The 19421-nt window shown below is 40.6% G+C and overlaps 1 protein-coding gene across 1 annotated transcript in view; it reads right to left on the bottom strand.

Annotated features, from left to right (window-relative positions):
• Window positions 1-19421, bottom strand: part of WDPCP (WD repeat containing planar cell polarity effector) — a 52956-nt gene that overhangs the window by 17987 nt on the left and 15548 nt on the right. The window contains exons 8-11 of the mRNA XM_088521269.1: window positions 15891-16082; window positions 7265-7874; window positions 3838-4026; window positions 1185-1308 (exon numbers count right to left, since the gene is read on the bottom strand). Coding sequence (XP_088377395.1) covers window positions 1185-1308; window positions 3838-4026; window positions 7265-7874; window positions 15891-16082 — 1115 coding nt within the window. The remainder of the gene's footprint in view (window positions 1-1184; window positions 1309-3837; window positions 4027-7264; window positions 7875-15890; window positions 16083-19421) is intronic.

Genomic DNA, 19421 nt, shown 5'->3' with positions numbered 1-19421 from the left:
GCAGCGAAACCTCCCGCGGTTCCCGAGCCGCCGGATGCTCCGCGGCGCCGACGCTCCCGCTCCCGCCGGGGCAGCCTCCGCACCGGAGCCTCCGCATCGCTCGCGGGGTTGACCGGGCTCCCCGCTGCCTTCAGCAGCCCCAGGGCTCGCAGCGCAGCCAGGGCCACGTGTCCCTGCCTGCCTGCTGGCGCTCGGAGCAAGGCCCGCGCCGCGGGGAAGGCACCTTCTCCAGCAGCCACGAAGGGGGCCACGGTTACACGGCTCAGGGGGTCTCGCTGCACGGGGCCTCTGCCCCGGTCAGTGTCACAGCACATCCACCCTGCTGCTTGCTCGGAGCAGGGCGAAGCGGCGCTCGTACACACCATGGAGGCCGCAGCCTTTAACGAGGCTCCGGCGAGCGGCCCGGACCTCCTGTTTGGATGCTGTGAGAATTCACCCACTCGGGATGAGGTGCCTACTGCTATGGAGGGGCTTACCAGGAACATCATCCTTTGCAGATTCAGAACTTAGAAGACAGTATTATATAATTCTCTTTCAGATCTGAAAGCATCACCCGTGGTACTCTTTCCCAGTTTGTAACTTTGCATACGCACATGATGTATATCATTTAAATAAAACAGAGAAGAGCGGTGCATTAAAAGCTGTTTTCACAACATCCATCTAGACTTGTCCTCCACAAGGGGTTACAAACATCACGGTTGTCATTCGAACACACAGTTTCTTCTTACTGAAAACTACTGGAACGAGAACTGTGGAGGTGAGAATAACAAAATGCCCAGTGTTCAAGGGTGCAAAGGCAAAAACGGCTTGGACCACATACTGTTCATTTGCATTCTAGCATCTATTTAAACTCAGCATTTTCTTCCTGCTTCTAAGCTCTTTCAATAGTCAATCCAAAAGCAGTCAGTGAATAAATCTCTCAGAAGCAGGCTATCTTTTTTTCTATCGAGCTAGAAGGGAAAGGGTGATTCACGTTAAGTATATTGATGATAAAAGAGCTCTGAATAGCATTTTATCTGCAATACTGTACTTGAAAGGAACGACGTGCAAGTTAAACAAACAACAACAATGAATGCATTTTTTTCATGGGTGGTCCTTCTGGAAAGTGTTAACCACATTGAAGTAGACAGTTATTGAAATACGCAATTAATTTTAAGTTGATAGTAGTTGAAACTGTCATTCACCTGAGGAGGTGGTGGAAGAATCTTCTTGCATATCTGCTGATTGGGTCCCTGTACTCCAACACGGTTGCATCCAAAAGGGGTCTTGTTGGAGCATAAAAGGTTCCCAGGCTTGCCTCGAGCTGCGCTGTGGAGTTCAAACACAGCAATGAAACAAGGGAAACTTTCAATTACAACAGGTTGTTCATGTTTGCAGTCAGTCAAATTCCTCAAATGCTGATGAAATGTGATGTTGTTATAGGACGGATGAAATTAAATTGTGACAGCTTGTATGAACACAAATGTGCATATAAACTTTCACTTGAGGCAGAGCTGACTTCGAGCAGCTAAAGCTGTCAGAAGGGAGCAGAACTCTCTACCCCACGAGGTTCTCACCAGAAGCATCCAATTAAGAGTGACTCACAATTTGAACAAGTTTATCCAGTAGACATCAACTCTCAGCTCCAATTTTTGTCCTCTTAAGGAAACAGTAACAAAGTTTTTTTTTTTTTTCCAGGGATTACTGCAATGTGTTAGGTCAGCAGGTGACAGAATCTTTCTCAAGATCACCTTCAAGTCGAAGCAACCTCGGCCAGTAGTTCTGTAGTTCTTTAAAAACTTCAAATAAAAGGGCCTGGAAGTCTGATTCTCTTACAGCTTGCAGTGGTGCAAGAAAGGTTAACCTCCCTTGTAACCTCCCTTACTCTCCACTTTAAATGATTCCTGACCTGCTCTACTCCTTTACTGTGGCTCCCAGATATTTTCCTACATGTTTTTAATAAAAAATCACACATAATCAGTGAAAATGCACATTACATGTTTGTGTTGCAAATACCTAGCTGAAAGGAAATGTAATGATCAATAAAATTTATTGACATGTGATTTCTGATTGAAAGATAATACATAGTTCCTTTTCCTGACATGCATGACAAAATGACTGATAGGAGTCTCTCTCTCTTATATCAGAGGGAGAATATGATATATCAGCATAGGTTCTTCTTTCAAAGTGGAGGAGCAAACTGTTACTGCTAACCCAAACTTTGTGGGGGCTTTAAAAGCAGAATAAAATCAACCTATTGTCTCATTAGGCAGAAGAAGATCTAATTGATTTGCTGTTATTAAAGTGTGTTTGAAGTAGCCATTTAAGTATTCAGCGATAGGGGTTCTTTAGTTCCAAGCGTGGTTATATTTATTTTATTAGGCTTGATAGTGCTGAATGTGCTATTAGTACCATGTTAGTAACACAGCAAACTATTAGTAAATTAGATTTTGCATTATCTTAAATCTAGACACTAAGATAAGCTGAACTATAGAGGCATTTTCTTTCAAAGCAGCAGTCAATTTAGATTAAAATTGAATGCAGCGGTGCCTTTGCAAAGCAAGCCACACTCTCTGCCATTGCTGTTTTCCTGACAGCATGTTTTGTACTTTAGAAATGTTTCAACCTACATGGAATATGAGTAACTACTAGCACAGTTATAGATTCATTAGATAGCCCAGCTTGATGTTGAAGGCAGAATAAGGATCTCAAAGATAACTGCCACATTGCTAGAAAAAGAAAAAAAGGCTTCACTGGGCTCTGCTAATAAAAAGAAAATAAATTACCATGTCAAATTTGTTAGATGCATATAGAACAAATCCTGGATGAAATAAAATTCCGCCTGCTGTAAACAGTGTCGGGGAGCTGCATGGGGGGGAAACACGCAGACATCTCTCCACGACGTGCATATTTTTACAAGTGTTGCAAACCCAGCCCTTTTCATGTGTGCTTTTAAAAGCATGTTTTATTTAGAATTGATAATTATGTTTACAATGCAGAGGTTTTTTAATCTGCTCTCGTAAAACGAGGTAGCTGACGGCTTGGCAGCAACACGGGACACGTTTTTCTATCATCTCCCACGGCTCATCCCTGAGTGCTCATTCCTGCCACGAGCCACGCAGGTCCCCAGCTGCCTTGCTGCCAGCCTGGGGCACAGCACCTTCCCACTGAAGCAATGCACTCAAAGTCCTGAAGCCTACTGAGCTGCAACACAGACAGCGATGCAGGAGGAAGGCAGCACGGCGGGGCTCAGCAGAAATGGGGCTGAAACAAAAATTCCTCATTTCTTGTTAGGGACATGAGCTCTTGCTGCAGGGGGGCAGGAGGCTGCAGGGAGGACAAATGCTCTGATCCTAAGGGAGGCAGCAGAGGACAGTGTATTCAAAGCCCCTGGGCGTGCTGTAGAAGACCCTTCTCAAGCAAGTTAAAAACCTCACTAAAACCTCTTGTCCCTGTACAGGAGAATGTCCCTCCTTAAGCTGGTGCTCAGTATGAATATAAAATGCATATTTGAGTCCTATACCAGCTAAGACTACATAAGTAAAGTTTATGCAACGATATTATAGCGTGTATAAGATATTGCTATACACATATTAAGTCACGCCTACAAAATATATACATTCAAATATGCATAGTTTTAGGATTACTACTGATATAAATATGAATTAAAGCACAATCAACACACTGACCCAACTGTTACTGAAATTACTTACCTACGTATAATGTTTGAGAGTACCATTATTCTAGCTGGATTCTCACTACTATCTTCTTTGTAAAGTCAATAAATAAACTGCCGTAATCCACACATGAATTACAAAGGCCCCACAAAAATATATTAGGAAAATGAGCAATGCTGACCTTCTCTCTCTGGTGTAAGCTTTTGCTTCAGAAGGTGGTTTACGACGGCAGTGAGGCTCACGTAGCACTGACGCCCCACGGTGTTCCAGTCCATGGTGCTCAGGACGCCGACGGCTTCGCGTGTCTCGTCGTAGCGGAGGTACTGGTGGATGAGCTCCACGGGGCCCAGGCGTCCCCCCGTGATCACACCTGCCACAGCAAACAGCAACAGCATGAGTGTTACGAGTGCGTGAAGCAAAAGCTGCTGAAAAGAACTGGGTTTGGTTAAAATTAAAAAGTTGAGGTTAGTGGGTTTCACGATTCAATATTTATATGATATTTATGTGACATAGCTCTTTATCACCTTGGTATACTCAACAAGGGGCAGTGGAGAAAAACTACCGGTGAACTTCACATATGGAACGGGGGTGAATACGGTCAGTACCTACCAGTACCTACCAGCATCACAAAACCAAGTTTAAAACCTTATTCCCAGTTTATTTTTTCTGATATATTCCTACCTACTCATAAATTCAGGCTCCTAGCACCTCTTTCCTATAGGAGACAATGCTTAAAAATAATTATGTGCGTACAGAAATAAAATCTGCACCAGCTCAAACTCCACAGAAACAGTTGCTGTTATTCTGCACATTGCTGTTCCTCTAAAGCCTAGTCCTAGTTTATTATCACTGCTGCTCCAGATATCAGAACGACTTCCAAACAATTCAAATAATGTCAATGTAATTTATTATTGGTAAAAGCAAGAGATTTTATAGTTGCACATATCCCAGAGAACAGATGTGATCTATGGTGCCATATATAAAACATTCATACATACATACATACATACATACGTACATAATTATTTAGGAAAACTACATCAATTAAAAGAGTTATATTCAACTGTATTTGTGGAAGATCTTTCTTTGCTGGAAGAGATTTTGAAAATTGCTATGCAAGATGCAATGATGGGTAGTAGGATCCAAAAATCCAGTTGTTTTGAAAGGGCAAAAACAGAGGAGTCTTAAGTACTAACGTAAGTAGCTAATTCTAGAAAGGCTGGAGATGACTGCAGAGGCAGAATCAAATAAACTGATTCCTTGAAAGTTTTCTGTGTGTTTGTATGTAGATCTGCTGATACTAATACATGTTAAAAAAAGACCACAGCAGCACTACTGCTGTATTTACAATGCTAAAGGCAAAAGTTGAGAATATATTTGCTGATTCAGCAGTGGTCCTAAGTAAAAACCTAATTTTAAGCATGCCCAGAGTCCTCAAATTCACTTTTGACCTATTTGGTTGAGTCAAGTTACTTTGCTGGGCTGCCTTATAGAATGAATGCTCTATATAGCACATGAACTATACTGTAGATATACATAATCAGGAGTCATTAATGACTGTATTTCAGTCCTGTATAGCTGCTTTTTCTTTTTTTTTTGACACTGAGACTTAATTTTTCTGCATAACTCGCATTTGTATTATTTATTAAATACCACGCACCTAAAAGCTGCTGAGCTTGGCAAGCCAGGCTGAGTAATCAGCACAGCAGTAATAGTCTAGCAGACTGAGTGAAAAGAGGAAAATCTGAAAATCAGGATGCAGCAGAGAAGAACATATGTTTTGCTACAGACAGGAAGGGTTGGGACAGATAGGGAGATCTTTGCTTTCTCCTCGATGAGATTTCACAGTAATTATAGTGAATGAATTTTAAAATATGATAACTTCCAGCTGTAGAGGTCAACATCTTCCCATTTGGATGCTTGACTTCTCCTGGGTGATGCACTTCCAGGCAACCTCCTTGGGAGAAGGAGGCGACCGCCAACTCGCTGCCTAATTGATTTAGGACCGGCGCCCAGGGAGACAGTCCAATTAAGTTTACAAGCTGGCAATTAGCAGGAAAGGCCTCTAAATCCCTGCACTGAGAGCCTGCTTGCCGTAGTAGCAACACAAATGTGCTAAAGACAGCAAGGGGAAAGCTGGGCTTTCTGGAAAGCTGTTGTGAGTAAGCCCCACAAGGGAGGACTGAAGAAAAGCAAGGTAGATGTGGGTAGAGTGCCTTCTGTTTGACAGGTTAACGGGTAATTTATTTATTTTTTCTTTTCTCATGGCCAACATGCACAAAACCTTCAAACAGCTACATTCATTAGTGGTCTGGGGTACTCCGCAACTATTAAACCTGTTATTGAATATAATGGAGCTGAACGACTCAAAATAAATGAAAACTTGTAAACAGTTTTTTATTTAGTATTTTGGGTAGCTAGTAATCTGGAGCAGTTCTTTTAGAAATCTGTAAGCCAATCCAACATTTTGTGTTGCTAACATCCAATTATATTAATTTACCTGTTTGCACTGGCATATTTAGTTAAGCTTTTAAAAACTCAGGCCTTCATATGCTTAGGTCTGCAGTCTGCACTACTTTTAAATAGGATTTTCCCCACAAAAGCATATATGTGTATCGATCATTAAAAAAATAAAAAATAAAGAAGGATTTCAAAGCACGTTGTCACCTAGTTTAGAAAAAAAGTCTTTTTCGCCTCAATGTATGAAATGACCTCCAAATTCCTCTAAGTATCTACAAAAGGAATTCCATTTTCTTGGACAGATGATGGGCAAAATGCTGAAATTTTCCAGGATGAGTATATGTGAGTGGCTCTTTGCCATGCTGAAAACACCGAATTGTCAGTCAGAAGATGTAAGTGTGACTGTTTTTAGCTCTCGTGCTGGGTTTGCACCACTGTAACTTGCTTGACTTGAATGGAATGGAGCCAGTCCTCAGTGCTGGGCAACTGGGGGACTTCTGCTCTCTGAAAGCCTTTCACACCTAAAGTATAAAGTGAGAAGTTCTATATAGATTCTAAAATGAGTATTATTACTATTTCTTTGATTTACAGCTGCTGTCAAATTATCTGAGGGACCAGCTTTCTCTGAAAGCTGTGAACCTCTCCTTGCTGTGCTGAGTCTTGGAGGAAGGAAATACTGTAATTTCATGCACTGAAGTCAGGAAGAAGAGAGTACTGGGACAAATACACATTGTAATGCAAAGGTGAGCTGCATTATGGACAAAATACTAATATTATGCTATTATTATGTATAGCGTATTTTAGGAGTAGCTACAGAATGAATACAAATCCTGTAACTGAATACTCCAGATGCAAATAATTTTTTATATGAGAAATTACTGTTTATATTACAGTTGCAGAGAAATTTTCCAACTAACCACACTAGGCTGCTATTACGTCAGACTCCAGCTGAAAGATACAAATCTGTGTGGACCATAAGGAACTACTTGGTTCACATCTTCAAAGATCACCAGCATTGGGTGCTATTGGCCCAGATAGCTACAATGAGGGTTCAAAAAACTATGAATGAGTTTTCAAACAAAGGAAATTGTGAGGTACACACGTTCCCTCAAGGGCATAAGATTCCGTCCATGTGCTCAGTGACTTACCAAGTTTAAAGTGAAGTGCTCCCAAGGGTCCTTTGTCGAATCTAACCAACAGAAGATCATGGATATCAGGGCCACCAGTGCTGGGAGATGCGCCCTGAGGAGCAGGCCACTCGACCTGGACGAGGCTGCTGGGCACGTCGAAGTGCTTACTGAACTGCAGAGTTGTCTCCGGTGAGAGGTCTTCTGCCAAAAGCTGCATTTTGATCGGGGACAGAGCTGTGTCAAAAAGCTGCAGCTCCCCTTGGGAGCTGCCGACGAGGAAAACTGCTCCGCCGGGGTGGTAGCTGATGAGAGCGGGCAGCAGTTGTGCCTGCGCTAACAGCGTCACCTTGTTGTAGGCCTCATACAGAACCAGTGACGAGTCCTCACAGCCCAGGACCAGCTTGTCTTCCGCAACGTTCCTGCAGCAGCTGATGGCCTTTGCTTTTAGTGGTATTCTGGTGACCGCCACGCACTGAATTCTGTTCCTAACACACTTGTAGACGCAGCTGTCGGCCATGGGCTCTTTGTCTGCAGAGACGGAGCGCTCCACGGTGTGAACCTGGTAGGGCTGCTGAGCGCTAAAGCGAGCATCGAGAGGATCCCATTCTGTGCGGACAAAACTCAAAACCTGAAAAAAATCCAGAGTATTTTGGTACTCATTTGTAACGGTTCGTTCTTATTTTGACAATTTAGAAAACTAGACTGCTGCAAATGCATTTTCTCCCTAAGCTAAGTATCTACTTTAGAAATGGAGTTATAAAATCTGTTATTTAGGCTGTAAAAGGGCTAATCTCATTTTACTCAAAACCCCTGTAATACAGTTTGACAATATTTGTTTACTCGGAGTATATAAAAGGTTAGCAGAACAGAAGACAAGAAGAGATGGTCCTAATGAGAGGAGAACTGAGCTGCTCCCTGAAATGAAAGAATAGCTGATTATTCACAGCGGTGGGTGGAGGAGAAATAAGAAATTTCTCAAAAAATATAATAGATGTTACACTAGCATCACATGTGAAGAATTTTTGATCGCTTGCTCTTGGCCATGGTAACAGAAAATATTAAACTGTAGTGGTAGAAACAGTGGCATGTTGAAACAATGTGTACCGTAGACTGCCAGGTGAGTAGGTGGTAGATGCTCCTTGGTGCCCAACAGCTCAGGATGCAAAAGGAATGAATTTGTGATAGCAGAAAGGGAGGACCAGTTAGGGGTACCTGAAGGTTGAATGAACTGGAATAACAAAAACACAGAATACAATACAGAGACAGCAACTGGCAAATGGCAACAATTTACAGTGTGGAAACACTGGAAGCATCATGAAATGATGCAGGCAACAGAAGAGTCCAATGAAGATTCATGTTGTGTGATACATGTGTTGGGGAGGACATACCACCCATTATCTCAGAAGCAACTGCTGCATTTATAAGCAAGTTATTTGGATGTTGATCAGATTAGAATGTTTTGTTCTAGTAGTTTCCTCATTCTACAAGTAAAAGATATTCTCATTCAAAACGGGGAAAAAGATCTACTGCAGTTTTGTGACTGCATAACATCTGCCTACTAATACAAATGTCTTAGCTAGTTTAAGCTGATCAGTTAGGGACAACCATTTAATAATCAAGAAACAAAGTATTAGATGAAAAAGCATCTAATACAGAAGGCAAAGCATCCAGCTTGTGCAAATCAAGTAAGCCAATTCCATCCAAAAGAGAAATCGTGATCAGCTAAAATATATACCGGATCAGAAACAAAAGGTTTAATTAGCTACATAGGCCAGAAACCTTCTTCCCACCTGCCTCCACTTGGCTGGTTATTTACACTCACAACAAGTACAGTGGCTACAGAGCAGTGGTTTTCTCTTAAAACTGTTTGAAATGTCTAACTTATTGGGGTGTTAAATTGCACTGCAAGGAAACCTGTAAAAGAGGTTATTGTGGACAAAGGATTACTGTGACCACAGAGCTCTGTAACCCCAAATAAAGACAAGGTGAAGTGTTATTATTTGTTCTGCAATTTTCCCTAGAAGCACGTATAGAAGTATATATAGCTGCCTTTCAAATATGTGAAACAGAAATCCTGCCCAAGCAAGTCTTCAAAGCTTCCATAACTTCTGTGAAATGAGCCTTGAGGCCCTCTGGGACTCAGATTTCTGTCTTCCTGTGGCAGGTTTCAATGAACCACAATATTCCTCTACATATCTGACACAAAAACAGAGCTCCTCTCTGGACATCTCTTCACAAGCTGCGAGAAAGTCATGACGAGCCACACAACTATTAAGCCTAGTAGGGCTAAGAGACTATGACTGGCCCTGAAGGTTGAGGCAGTGGAGAAGGGAAAAAAACACAGGAAACATATTGGAGCAATTGCTGTGGGCACTGGTAATAGTCACAAAAAAAAACATATTGTCATCTGATCGTTAGAGAGTCAACACCAAACTGAATACGATTAATAGTTTTGTTCTGCCTTGTAAGAGCAAGAGTGGGACAGGACTGCACTGACTACACTGAAATTAGAAGAAAGCAAAACCTGGTCTTTCAGAAAGTCTAATTTAATCAGCCTTGAGACGAGAAACTTCCCGGGTTTCACAGTTTCGTGAGCAGATCCTTGAAATGAAGGCCAGGGTAGAGCTGGCTGGAGCAGGTAACGCAATTCTAGACCAAGCTGAAGTTCCTGGGCGAGGAAGACTCTTTTTGCTGTCTTTCAAAAGATAAGTTCTGACATAAAGTTTAATTGAATTAGTCTTAAAGGAAAGTTTTCTAGAGAATTCTGTTGATAACACACAGAATACTGGCTGAGAACAAGACGTTTCTCCACAGATGGGAACAGATACGCTACTCCTCATGCATCAGTGGCCTCATTTGCCTCTTAGAGGAAAAGAATACCAAGCCTTGAGATCTCTTTGTTCTGGCTTCCAGCTTTGCTGAATACAACTGGTATTTGGCACTCTAAGGGTGAGAAAAAAAAAAAAAAAGGATATTCTGTTTCATCTGAGGAGGGTGATTTGAATTTCTCTGTCAGGAAAGGCTTTTATTAACAACTCTTCATGCCACTACCTGGAAAACTAAAGCAGAGAGACATCAACTACAGAAGCATGTTGGTAAGGCTAAGAAGATGCTTTGGAGTGTAGTACTGACCTCCTTGGAACCCTAAAGGAGAGCACTGTAATTGCAATATATCTTCCAACAAACAAAACCCAACCTCTGCTTGGGAAACGGGCAGCAAAAGCTGACGAAATTCCCTCCAAAGTGGGCAGGACGGCTGTAGGATTCAGGCAGGAGGCAGCACTGGAGCTATGAAGACAATCATAACATCACAGGGCAAAGGGCACAGTCCCAGTCAAGGCTAAGAGATTTCCAAAAATCTAGAAACAAGCAGAATGGCCTTTTACTTCAGAAAACTTCTGGAGATAATTTGTATGAAGGCAAACCAACTATTTATCGACTGCCTCCCTCCACCTCCTTTTTAGGTCTGTGACATGTACACTACAAAAATACCCTAAATATCCTAAAATATCCCAAAGACTGTCCATATAATGTATGCATTAGGTGCATTAAAGCTGTAGTGATGCAGCACTAGGGCATTTAGATCCCTTTCCCCCTTGCAGGAGTGACCTATGCCCTGTGCTAGCTAATACTGGCAGAATGCATGAGGGATCCTCTACGTGGCAACCTTAAATCCCACCTCTGCAATCACAGGAATCCGTCAGTCTTTGTGCACAGCAGGGCTGAAATCTGCTGGTTACAATGCAGATTTTTTTCCTTCAGTTTGTTGTGTGAAAGAAATAATAGAACTAACTTGTATAAGCAGCATCACTGTTGCCAGTGCAAACATTTGAACACTTAAAGTTGAAGTATTCTGCACTGAGCGCTGGGAAAGGATAAAGCCCACATATCGAACCATGTATGAGTTTTAAATAGTAGTTCTTAAGCAGAAAATTGGCTTACCAAGCAGATAAAAAAGAAAACAAAGGAAACAGAGAAACAAGCTTGCTGTGACTGAATTGACTGTCTTTCAGATGAGAAAAATGTTTGATTTATTTTATGGATGTTAGGAAACTGCTTGTTTAATTTCACACAGTGAGGCTCCAAATAACAACAAACACTTTAATTAGAAATGTTGAGTGGAAAGCGTAGTGCACACTGGAGTGAAATCTCTTTAAACACAGCACTGTGAAGGAGGAAGGAAAAATCCCCTGTTTTTAAACCCTTCTAAAATAAAAACTCGAGGTGATAATCCAGGTTCCTTTTTTTGATGTATTGTATTTAGAGTCCCCCATGCAATTTTATTATTTAAGACTGGTCTTAAATTTTCTTTATTTCAGTAAATTTCTTTATTTCAGTAAATATTTTCAGTATTTATTTTCTTTCGAAATTTACCACCTCGGAATTTATCCCGAACTCTCAAGGCCACGTGGGCTCCGCTTTCCGTCCACGGGGACACTCCGGCTCTCGGGTCCCATTCGGTGCCTCCCTCCTGCAACCCCAGGAGCTGCACAAAAACTCACTCATCGAAGGGCCACTGGGCTCGCTTGGAGGCACCACGTGGGAGCAGTAATTATTAAACACCAGCTCTTGGGAGAAAGGAAAAGAATATTCCCTCCCAAGCAAATTATTTTTTTTCCACAGGAATGAAGTGTAATTTCAATGATTCATATTAACACTAACTGCTGCAAAATAAACACGGTGAAACAAATGCAAAGCATCCCGGTAACTCAGCACTGGCATCATCATCTTCTATTAATTTATGTTTGCAGAGTGAAGTTGATGTTCATTTTACCATGACTTTTCCTCAAAACATTTACTACCGGGCTGATTTCACATCAGAGCCTATTTATTCAGAGCAAAGACTTTGAAATGATTTCCGAAAGATTCCTCTTCTGTTTCCAAAATCAAAACACCAGCATTATCTCCACAGGGAAACAAGGCAAACAACATCCTTGATCATTTGTACTTTAACAAAGAAGAAACTAAAAAAAAGATAAATAAATAAATATTTTGGAGAATGGATGAGTTTACTGCAGGAAATAAAAGCATACAAGAAAGCTGACAAAGATTCAGCAAACCCTGCAGCAGCAGCAGGCATGCAGGCACACAGCACACACTTGCACAGTGCTGTTGTGTAGAAAAGCTCTTTTATTTCTTCTTCAGAGGAGGATTCCCCACCACAACCCATACTCTTTAACTTGGTAAACACTGATCTCAGAAAAATAAGACAAAACAAACAATACTAGTCAAAATTCTAAAACTAATTGATTTTAATTTGGGGGTTTACCTGCAGCTGAAGTCCTCTGTGATACGTTTTACCATGCAACTAAACAGAGCGGGCAATGACACAGTAAAACTGAAAAAGACTTTCCTCTCTGAAATAAGCACAGAAGTACTGCTTAGTCATTTAAATTCAAAGATTTTCTTCAGAGAATATGCTAAGAAAAAGTCATTTCTGTTTTTAAAGAAATGATGCCTACCTTTAGCCCTAATGGTAGTAAATGTAAAAGCATAAAGCTACATAGTGTGATTCAAATCGTATTTATAGTGTATTTAAAATATTAAATGTATTTCTTCCGTTAAGCTGAAGCGCTATTTAGATAAGCAACACCCCAAACACTCCGTGTGCTGCAGGAATCCCAGTTCACCACGTGTAGCCACAGGATACCATCGTGATGAGGGTTGGGTTGGCTTGTCCCAAGGCAACGCTTTGGGCCGGCAGCCCATCATCGCTCAAAGAGTTCTTCCAGGGAGGAAGCAGCACCACGTAAGGGCACCATTTGTACCTGCTGTGCCACAACAACATGTCAGGAGCTGGCACATCCAGCTGTGGTTTCTGCAGGTCAGTCCAAACGTGCTGAAAACGGCTGTGGGTAGCGCCCCTTCACTTCCTCACGCTTGGAATACTGTTTCCTAAGCTCAGCCCATCAAATGCTCTTTACAGGCTTGACATACAGCACTCCCAGCTTTCCATCTTGATTCTGGATAATAATTTTCTCTAACCCAGCTAATACTATTATTTTTGAACAAAATGTTGGCAAATGACAAGACAGGACACCCTAGAACATGGCATTATTTTATAACACTTCTCTTAGATACACTCTCCAAAGTGAATCTCTCCTTGACTCTTCTACTATTGGCAGTAATTATTTCACGAGAGCAAACACTTAGCACGTTACTGGTCAAACAAGTTAAATACAGGTTTACTTCCATGCATAAATTTGGGATGTCAGGTTGTTATTCCAGGTATATCTCTGAAGAGCACTACACAGTGGCAAAAAAAGAAAAGGCAGAGATGCAAATAGGCATATTTATAGAAAATCTATTTTTTTGTGGCATCTGACCTAGAAAGTAACTGTTTAGAAGCTGTCTAGAAATACCACTTATATTTTTGCTCATGTTCCAGCTGCGGCACGACCCTCAAAAGTTGCAGTGTGTGCTCCCAGATGCTGGAGAGAAGAGGTGCATTAGCTGCATATTGTGTATTGCCACTCCTGGGTCATGGCCATGCTCTTCCCTTGCTGGGGTCCACAACAACAACCCAAACTAGAGAAATAACAGCAAAACAAACCAACCAACAGCGCTGCAGACTGTACCTGTCCTGGGCACACAAGGGAAGTACATGGGCTTGTCTTGAACCTCATGCAACAGCCCACGGGTAACTTAGAACTTCCTTACTAGCTTACAACAAAAGATTGCTGTCTAAACATCACTGGGCTCTTCAGAGCACTGGAGCAATGCTTGGGGTTGCACTGACAAATGCAGGAAAAGAAATTTCTTGGGAAGAGCTTCCAATCGAACACACAAAGGAGAACAAGAAGGAAAGCAACGGAACAGTTAAATTTTGCAGTTCTGCTTTTATAAATAATTTCCTAATATTTATACTACAATAAGGGATAAATTAAAAGGATTCAGTACATGCCTAAAGGTGCAGTGAATATTTATTATCATTATTGAGTTAAGAACCAGAGATGTGCTTGGGACCAGATAACCCCAGCCCTGAGAAATTTAGTCTAAACTAGAAAAAGATAAAACAAAGTGCATTGAAAGGTGCAGGGAAAGGCTGTAATTTAGGAATCTCCCTATAATATATAAAATGAAATGGAGAAATCTTCAACTGACAAGGTAGTTTCTGTGAATTTCCTATAATACAACTTGAAAATACATCTCGGAAAAGAGATGCTGGAAGTTGGTATTAGGGAATTGTTAGGGAGCATCACAGAAGAATAGATGTGCAAGAAGGACCAAAAGTCATGGGAATGTCACTGTGAAACCAAGTGGAAAGTCCTGGTATGATCTAAGATGCTGCTAGGATGAAATTTCGTAAGAGGAAAATGGCATATGAGACCTGGTGGCAAAAACCTAGAAAAGAATAGAACAGAACACATGATGCAGTTACCGAGGCAGAAAGAGCCACATTTACACCCGATGGGGCAAAACTGCAGGAGGAATCGAGACCTGCAGGTGAACATCAGGCAAAGGAGGGAGCGGAGGCAAAGGCGACCACGAGTGGAGAGAGGTCACCTGAAAAGTAAGGGAGAGAGAAGCGGAGGTGATTTGCACTTCAAGTCCATAGTGATTAATGACTGAAATGTGAAAGAAAAGCTCTCTCGACTACCTTTTCTCTTTTGCTTTCAATATATAGAAAATCTCAAGAGAAAAAATTCCTCAGTTAAATTAACATAATAATTCCGAGACATTAAAACATTTTTATCTTCCCAAATTAAAGAGAACAGAATGTTGTTTGTAAGAGAAGCTTTGAGTTTTTCCCTATAGGAAAATAGCTTGTAACTCAAGCTCAAGTTTGAACTCAAGTTCATGCACTTCCCTCACAGCCTTTTTAGTCTGTATTAGACGTGGCTCAAGCTAAACTGAAAATAAAACTCAGGAGCATCTATATGAGATGTTAGTCCAGAACAGCTTATATACTTTAAATTCAGTTCAGAATATGCTCTGATAGTTTCGTTTAAAAATTTTCACCTAAGAAACTGGATTCAAATATTCTTAAATAAATGAAATGAAAATGAACTAGCCAAAGGGAAATGATCTGCCTAAAAAAGTAAGTTAAGCAAGTGTCAGGGAAAGGGTCAGCTTGTAGTCATCTTCTAGTTTGCAGCTTATGTTCCCACATGTAGAAGGGGAATTTGGGATTTCAAGACAAAAAACAGTTACTGACTTGACCAACATTCCTCACAACCATTTAAGCAGAATTTGGGTAGAGTCAACACTTTATAACTGTAACAAAACAGTACATGTACTTAAAATAGATTGTAAAATGTGTATCGGATAACATTGCAGATAATGTAAAATAACTGCACTGCAGAAGAACACAACTGCTAGAGATCCTAACCTAAGTTTTCTAGCAGTACTTGAACACTATTTTTTTCAATTGATATAACAAAGTTGTCTCAATGGTGTTAAAGACCTAATTTTCTTGCTACATTTCTCAGATTGCCAATTTCAATGTGAAATATAGACACACCAAATAAGTTTTTTTTTAAATGAAATAATCAACTTCTGTCTTTAAAATTAGGATGACTCATCTTTTCTTATGTTTTTAATGTAGTTACTGTTTTTATCTACCTGAATATGCATTTAAGTTGAATCTTTCTTTCTTCAGCAATTCTGAAAAATCATGTAACAAGAGAGTTCAGAACTTTACCTCCAGTTTGCCATGTGCACAGTGTAAGAGCAATAAGTTGGCTCTGTCCCTCTCACAGGAAATAGGAGACCAAGGCCATGCTCCATTACTAGCTGCTGACCACCAGCAAATAATCATATCTTGAGTACAGTTTATTGCCAGGTGACGTTTCATCCTTCTACCTTCTGGTCCAGGGATATCAGTGTAAGAAATCTGATGGAGGAAAAAAAAATGCAGTAAATATTTAAGGTGATAAAATATCATGGTGGGTGCAATTGGGAGCATTTGCTTTGGATGTGTGAAAGAGACTGTATATATACACAGAGGGCTGTGCACATATATCTTCATATGGGCTGTCTGTAAATGTAAAAAATATCTCCTCAGACAGAGACATGCTCACACTTTTATCTGCGGGGAGGGGATTGGGAAGGAATGTGAGTTAAGAAGGAATTTACTGCAATGACTCCAATCAATACCAAAATGTACAGCCATGGTTGCTTGACAGCATCGACCTACACATAGGATTTAAGCCTAGCCATATTAAATGACAAGTTCTGTGAAGCTGACCAGGGAGCTCAGGCTAGTATTTAAGGCATAGTCAAATATTAAATATATTCTACAGTGTTTGAATGAACATATATTTTTCTTTTCACTGCCTAAATTAAATAATCCAGGCACAAACAGCCACTTTGCAAGAGAATATATACTTTTCTGCATAATGTGGATGAGCTACAGCATCATGCGTAAACTTTATGCAGCTCTTGAGAATTGTGCCTCTTTCTCAGGAAGGATTTGTGGAATTTATTATTCAAACTCTGTTATTTTGGAGCATGGTTATTTGAAAACATGAGCAGTGCACCATCTGGATGACACATGCCAAGGAAATATAGATTGCACCGCATTTCTGCTTAAGGAATTAATGGAAGGTTGATAGCTAGGGGAAAAAAAAACTATCTTGCCATTGCTGGTCAGCAATAATCGAACCACTTTCTGGGGATTAAGCGCATGGCTAAGCCTACTGGACCAGACACTAGCAAAGGGCAGGGGGTCTTCTTATCAGAGAAATGCTTCTGGAGCCAGTCTCACTACATGACAGATTGCTTTCATATTCCTGTCTGCAAGGCAACAAAGGCTGGCAGTAATGCGATAATGCCAGAGTGCAATGGGTGTTAAGAACCCGTTGCATTTATGTATTGTATTTAGTAAATAATCAGGCTCATCCAAATTGTGATCTCACCACTCAACCAAGGCCATTAAAATCAAGGTTAATGCTTTAATAATCCTCTGCTGTTTTTTTATATGGTCAAAAGAACCCTTTTCTATTTGCATGGTCATAATATTATTGACCTCTTCATCCCCTGAATACACATCAAAAGTAACTGAAATCAAAGTAATTACCAATGTTACTCTCTCGCGGTAAACATTTAACTCCTTCTGCTGTCTCCTCCTTCAGTAAATTGAAATGGATTAAAAAACATATATGGGAAAAACTTGCAAAAGGTCAGAGCATCCTGTGTTTTATTTGTCAAAATTATACTTAAAAGTAGAAGGATAAAACCCAATGCAGGGTTTAACAGGTAACTGCGCTCGAATTAAAAGTGCATGTAAATAGTTGGTTTGGTGGCAACACACTTAGGAAACCACATATACTGTCACTGTGAGCGCTGTGCTGCGGGGTTAACTGCTCACACCAATTTAACACCTCGCAACAGCCACGATTCCTTTGCAAACCTTGATGTCCTGCATTAGACATGACACTGCCAAGCACAGACTGGTATCGCTGAGAAAAGGAAATGACCATTTCTGTTCTGTGGATCTCCAAGACTGCAGTGATTCATAAGGGCAGGCTGACTGTGTTCAGAGTGCATATGAAATCCAAGGTGCTATCGCTTAGGAAGAAAGAGGCTTGAGAAAGCAATTGTCCATTTAGTTATGTATTGTGTAAATATTAACTTTGGCTAGATATCAAACATTTGCACCACCTAATTCATCACAAAATTAGAATACATGCCAAATGTGAAAGGAAAAAGCAAGGATTCCTCATTTTTTTTAAGTATACCATAAAATAAGTAAACAAACCAACCTTTTACCTCTAAGTACTGAAACTAACTGTGAGGAGAAAAGAGTGGTAGACCTGTTCTATTACCTGCTCTCTGGCAGTCCAATACAGCCTTGAGCTCCTCACCAATGCTACCCACCTTTACACTGAGCAATGCACAACGTGAAGCTGCTTTTCTCTACATACCAAAACACAATTTAATTCTCTACATACCAAAATACGATAGAAATTCAATTATATCATTACACATGATCACAAGCAAGCATTTTGCTCATTTTAGAAACATGCATTGAAACTCAGATGCAGAGAACACTTCCCAAGGCTACACTGCAATGTGTAGGCAATGATGAAGGCTACATACTCAAATTCCATGCATCACAGATCCATATTTTAGTCCAGAGGTAGCTCTGTGCCATGGCAAACTTCCCTTAATGCACGTTCTCTCTTGCAGAATGAAATCAACATTAAGAACTTTTTTTTAAAAAAATAAAATGTTACAACTTTGCTCATTTCCAGGTGAGGAACATCTTTGATTCTTTTATTGCCATGATAGCAACACTGTTGACCGTCTCTGATATTTTAGTGTTTGCAGTGTTTGACAAGGAGCAGCCCTGAATAGCTCTACTTCAAAACAGGCAGCTGACACAATATTATTGCAGTAGTAAATAATACTTTCCGCTGGCTCACACTGGTGCAGTTCTGAAGATAATAAGAATTATTTTTAGCTGCCTAACTAGCAAGCCTCACAGAAAAGAACATTCAATTAAAAAATGCAAATGCCTTTTTTTTTTGGCTGGCAAAAACATAATCCATAGTGATTCCCACTGATTTCAAGAGAAAGGAAAGTTAACATTGCACATGGATGTGTTCTGGAAGCGCGGCTGTGTCAGCAAAGAACTGAACATAACAACCCTTTTCAGGAATGCAGGAGTTATTTCTGGTTTCCTAGGGCAGAGAGAGGTTTCTACGGATTAGAATTTCCTTCTTTCCTTGAAAAAAATGCCATAACCTCTAGGTCCAAAATGTGCTCAGCAATACTCCAAATGAAAATGTATTTTCTAAACATAAATTAAGGGGCTATGGCCCTTATAATTAAATGATGAAGGCAGGCTTCAGCTCACCACAATTTCTTAGTTGAAGTTCAGAGCTAATAAAAAAACAAAACCAAACACCAAACCCACTAACCTGCTTCTGAAGCACAACCCTAGCAAACACCTTAGGCCAGGCACACGTGAACATCATTTTAAAGTAAACTATGTATCAGCTCGGTTCCTGGTGAACAGTGAACTGTCTCAAATCCACGTCAGAGAGGTTGGATCAATCTCGCAAACACAAGTCATTGCTGAAAAGAGGCCCTGAACTGAAACAGCCTGGAAAATGTATTAGATATTCATCCTAGCAGAAAGTATTTCTACCAAGCAAGTTCAAATGTAATATGGCAAAACTTAAATTAAACACATCCTTAAAGGGCTTGCCTGGAAAAATGCAAACTC

Source organism: Tinamus guttatus, unplaced genomic scaffold (genome assembly GCF_059628265.1).
Source record: "Tinamus guttatus ecotype Peru unplaced genomic scaffold, ASM5962826v1 Tinamus_guttatus_pri_ptg000116l, whole genome shotgun sequence".
Lineage (NCBI taxonomy): Eukaryota > Metazoa > Chordata > Aves > Tinamiformes > Tinamidae > Tinamus > Tinamus guttatus.
Note: the sequence above shows the minus strand (reverse complement) of the source record. Positions and strands in the feature narration are given on the sequence as shown.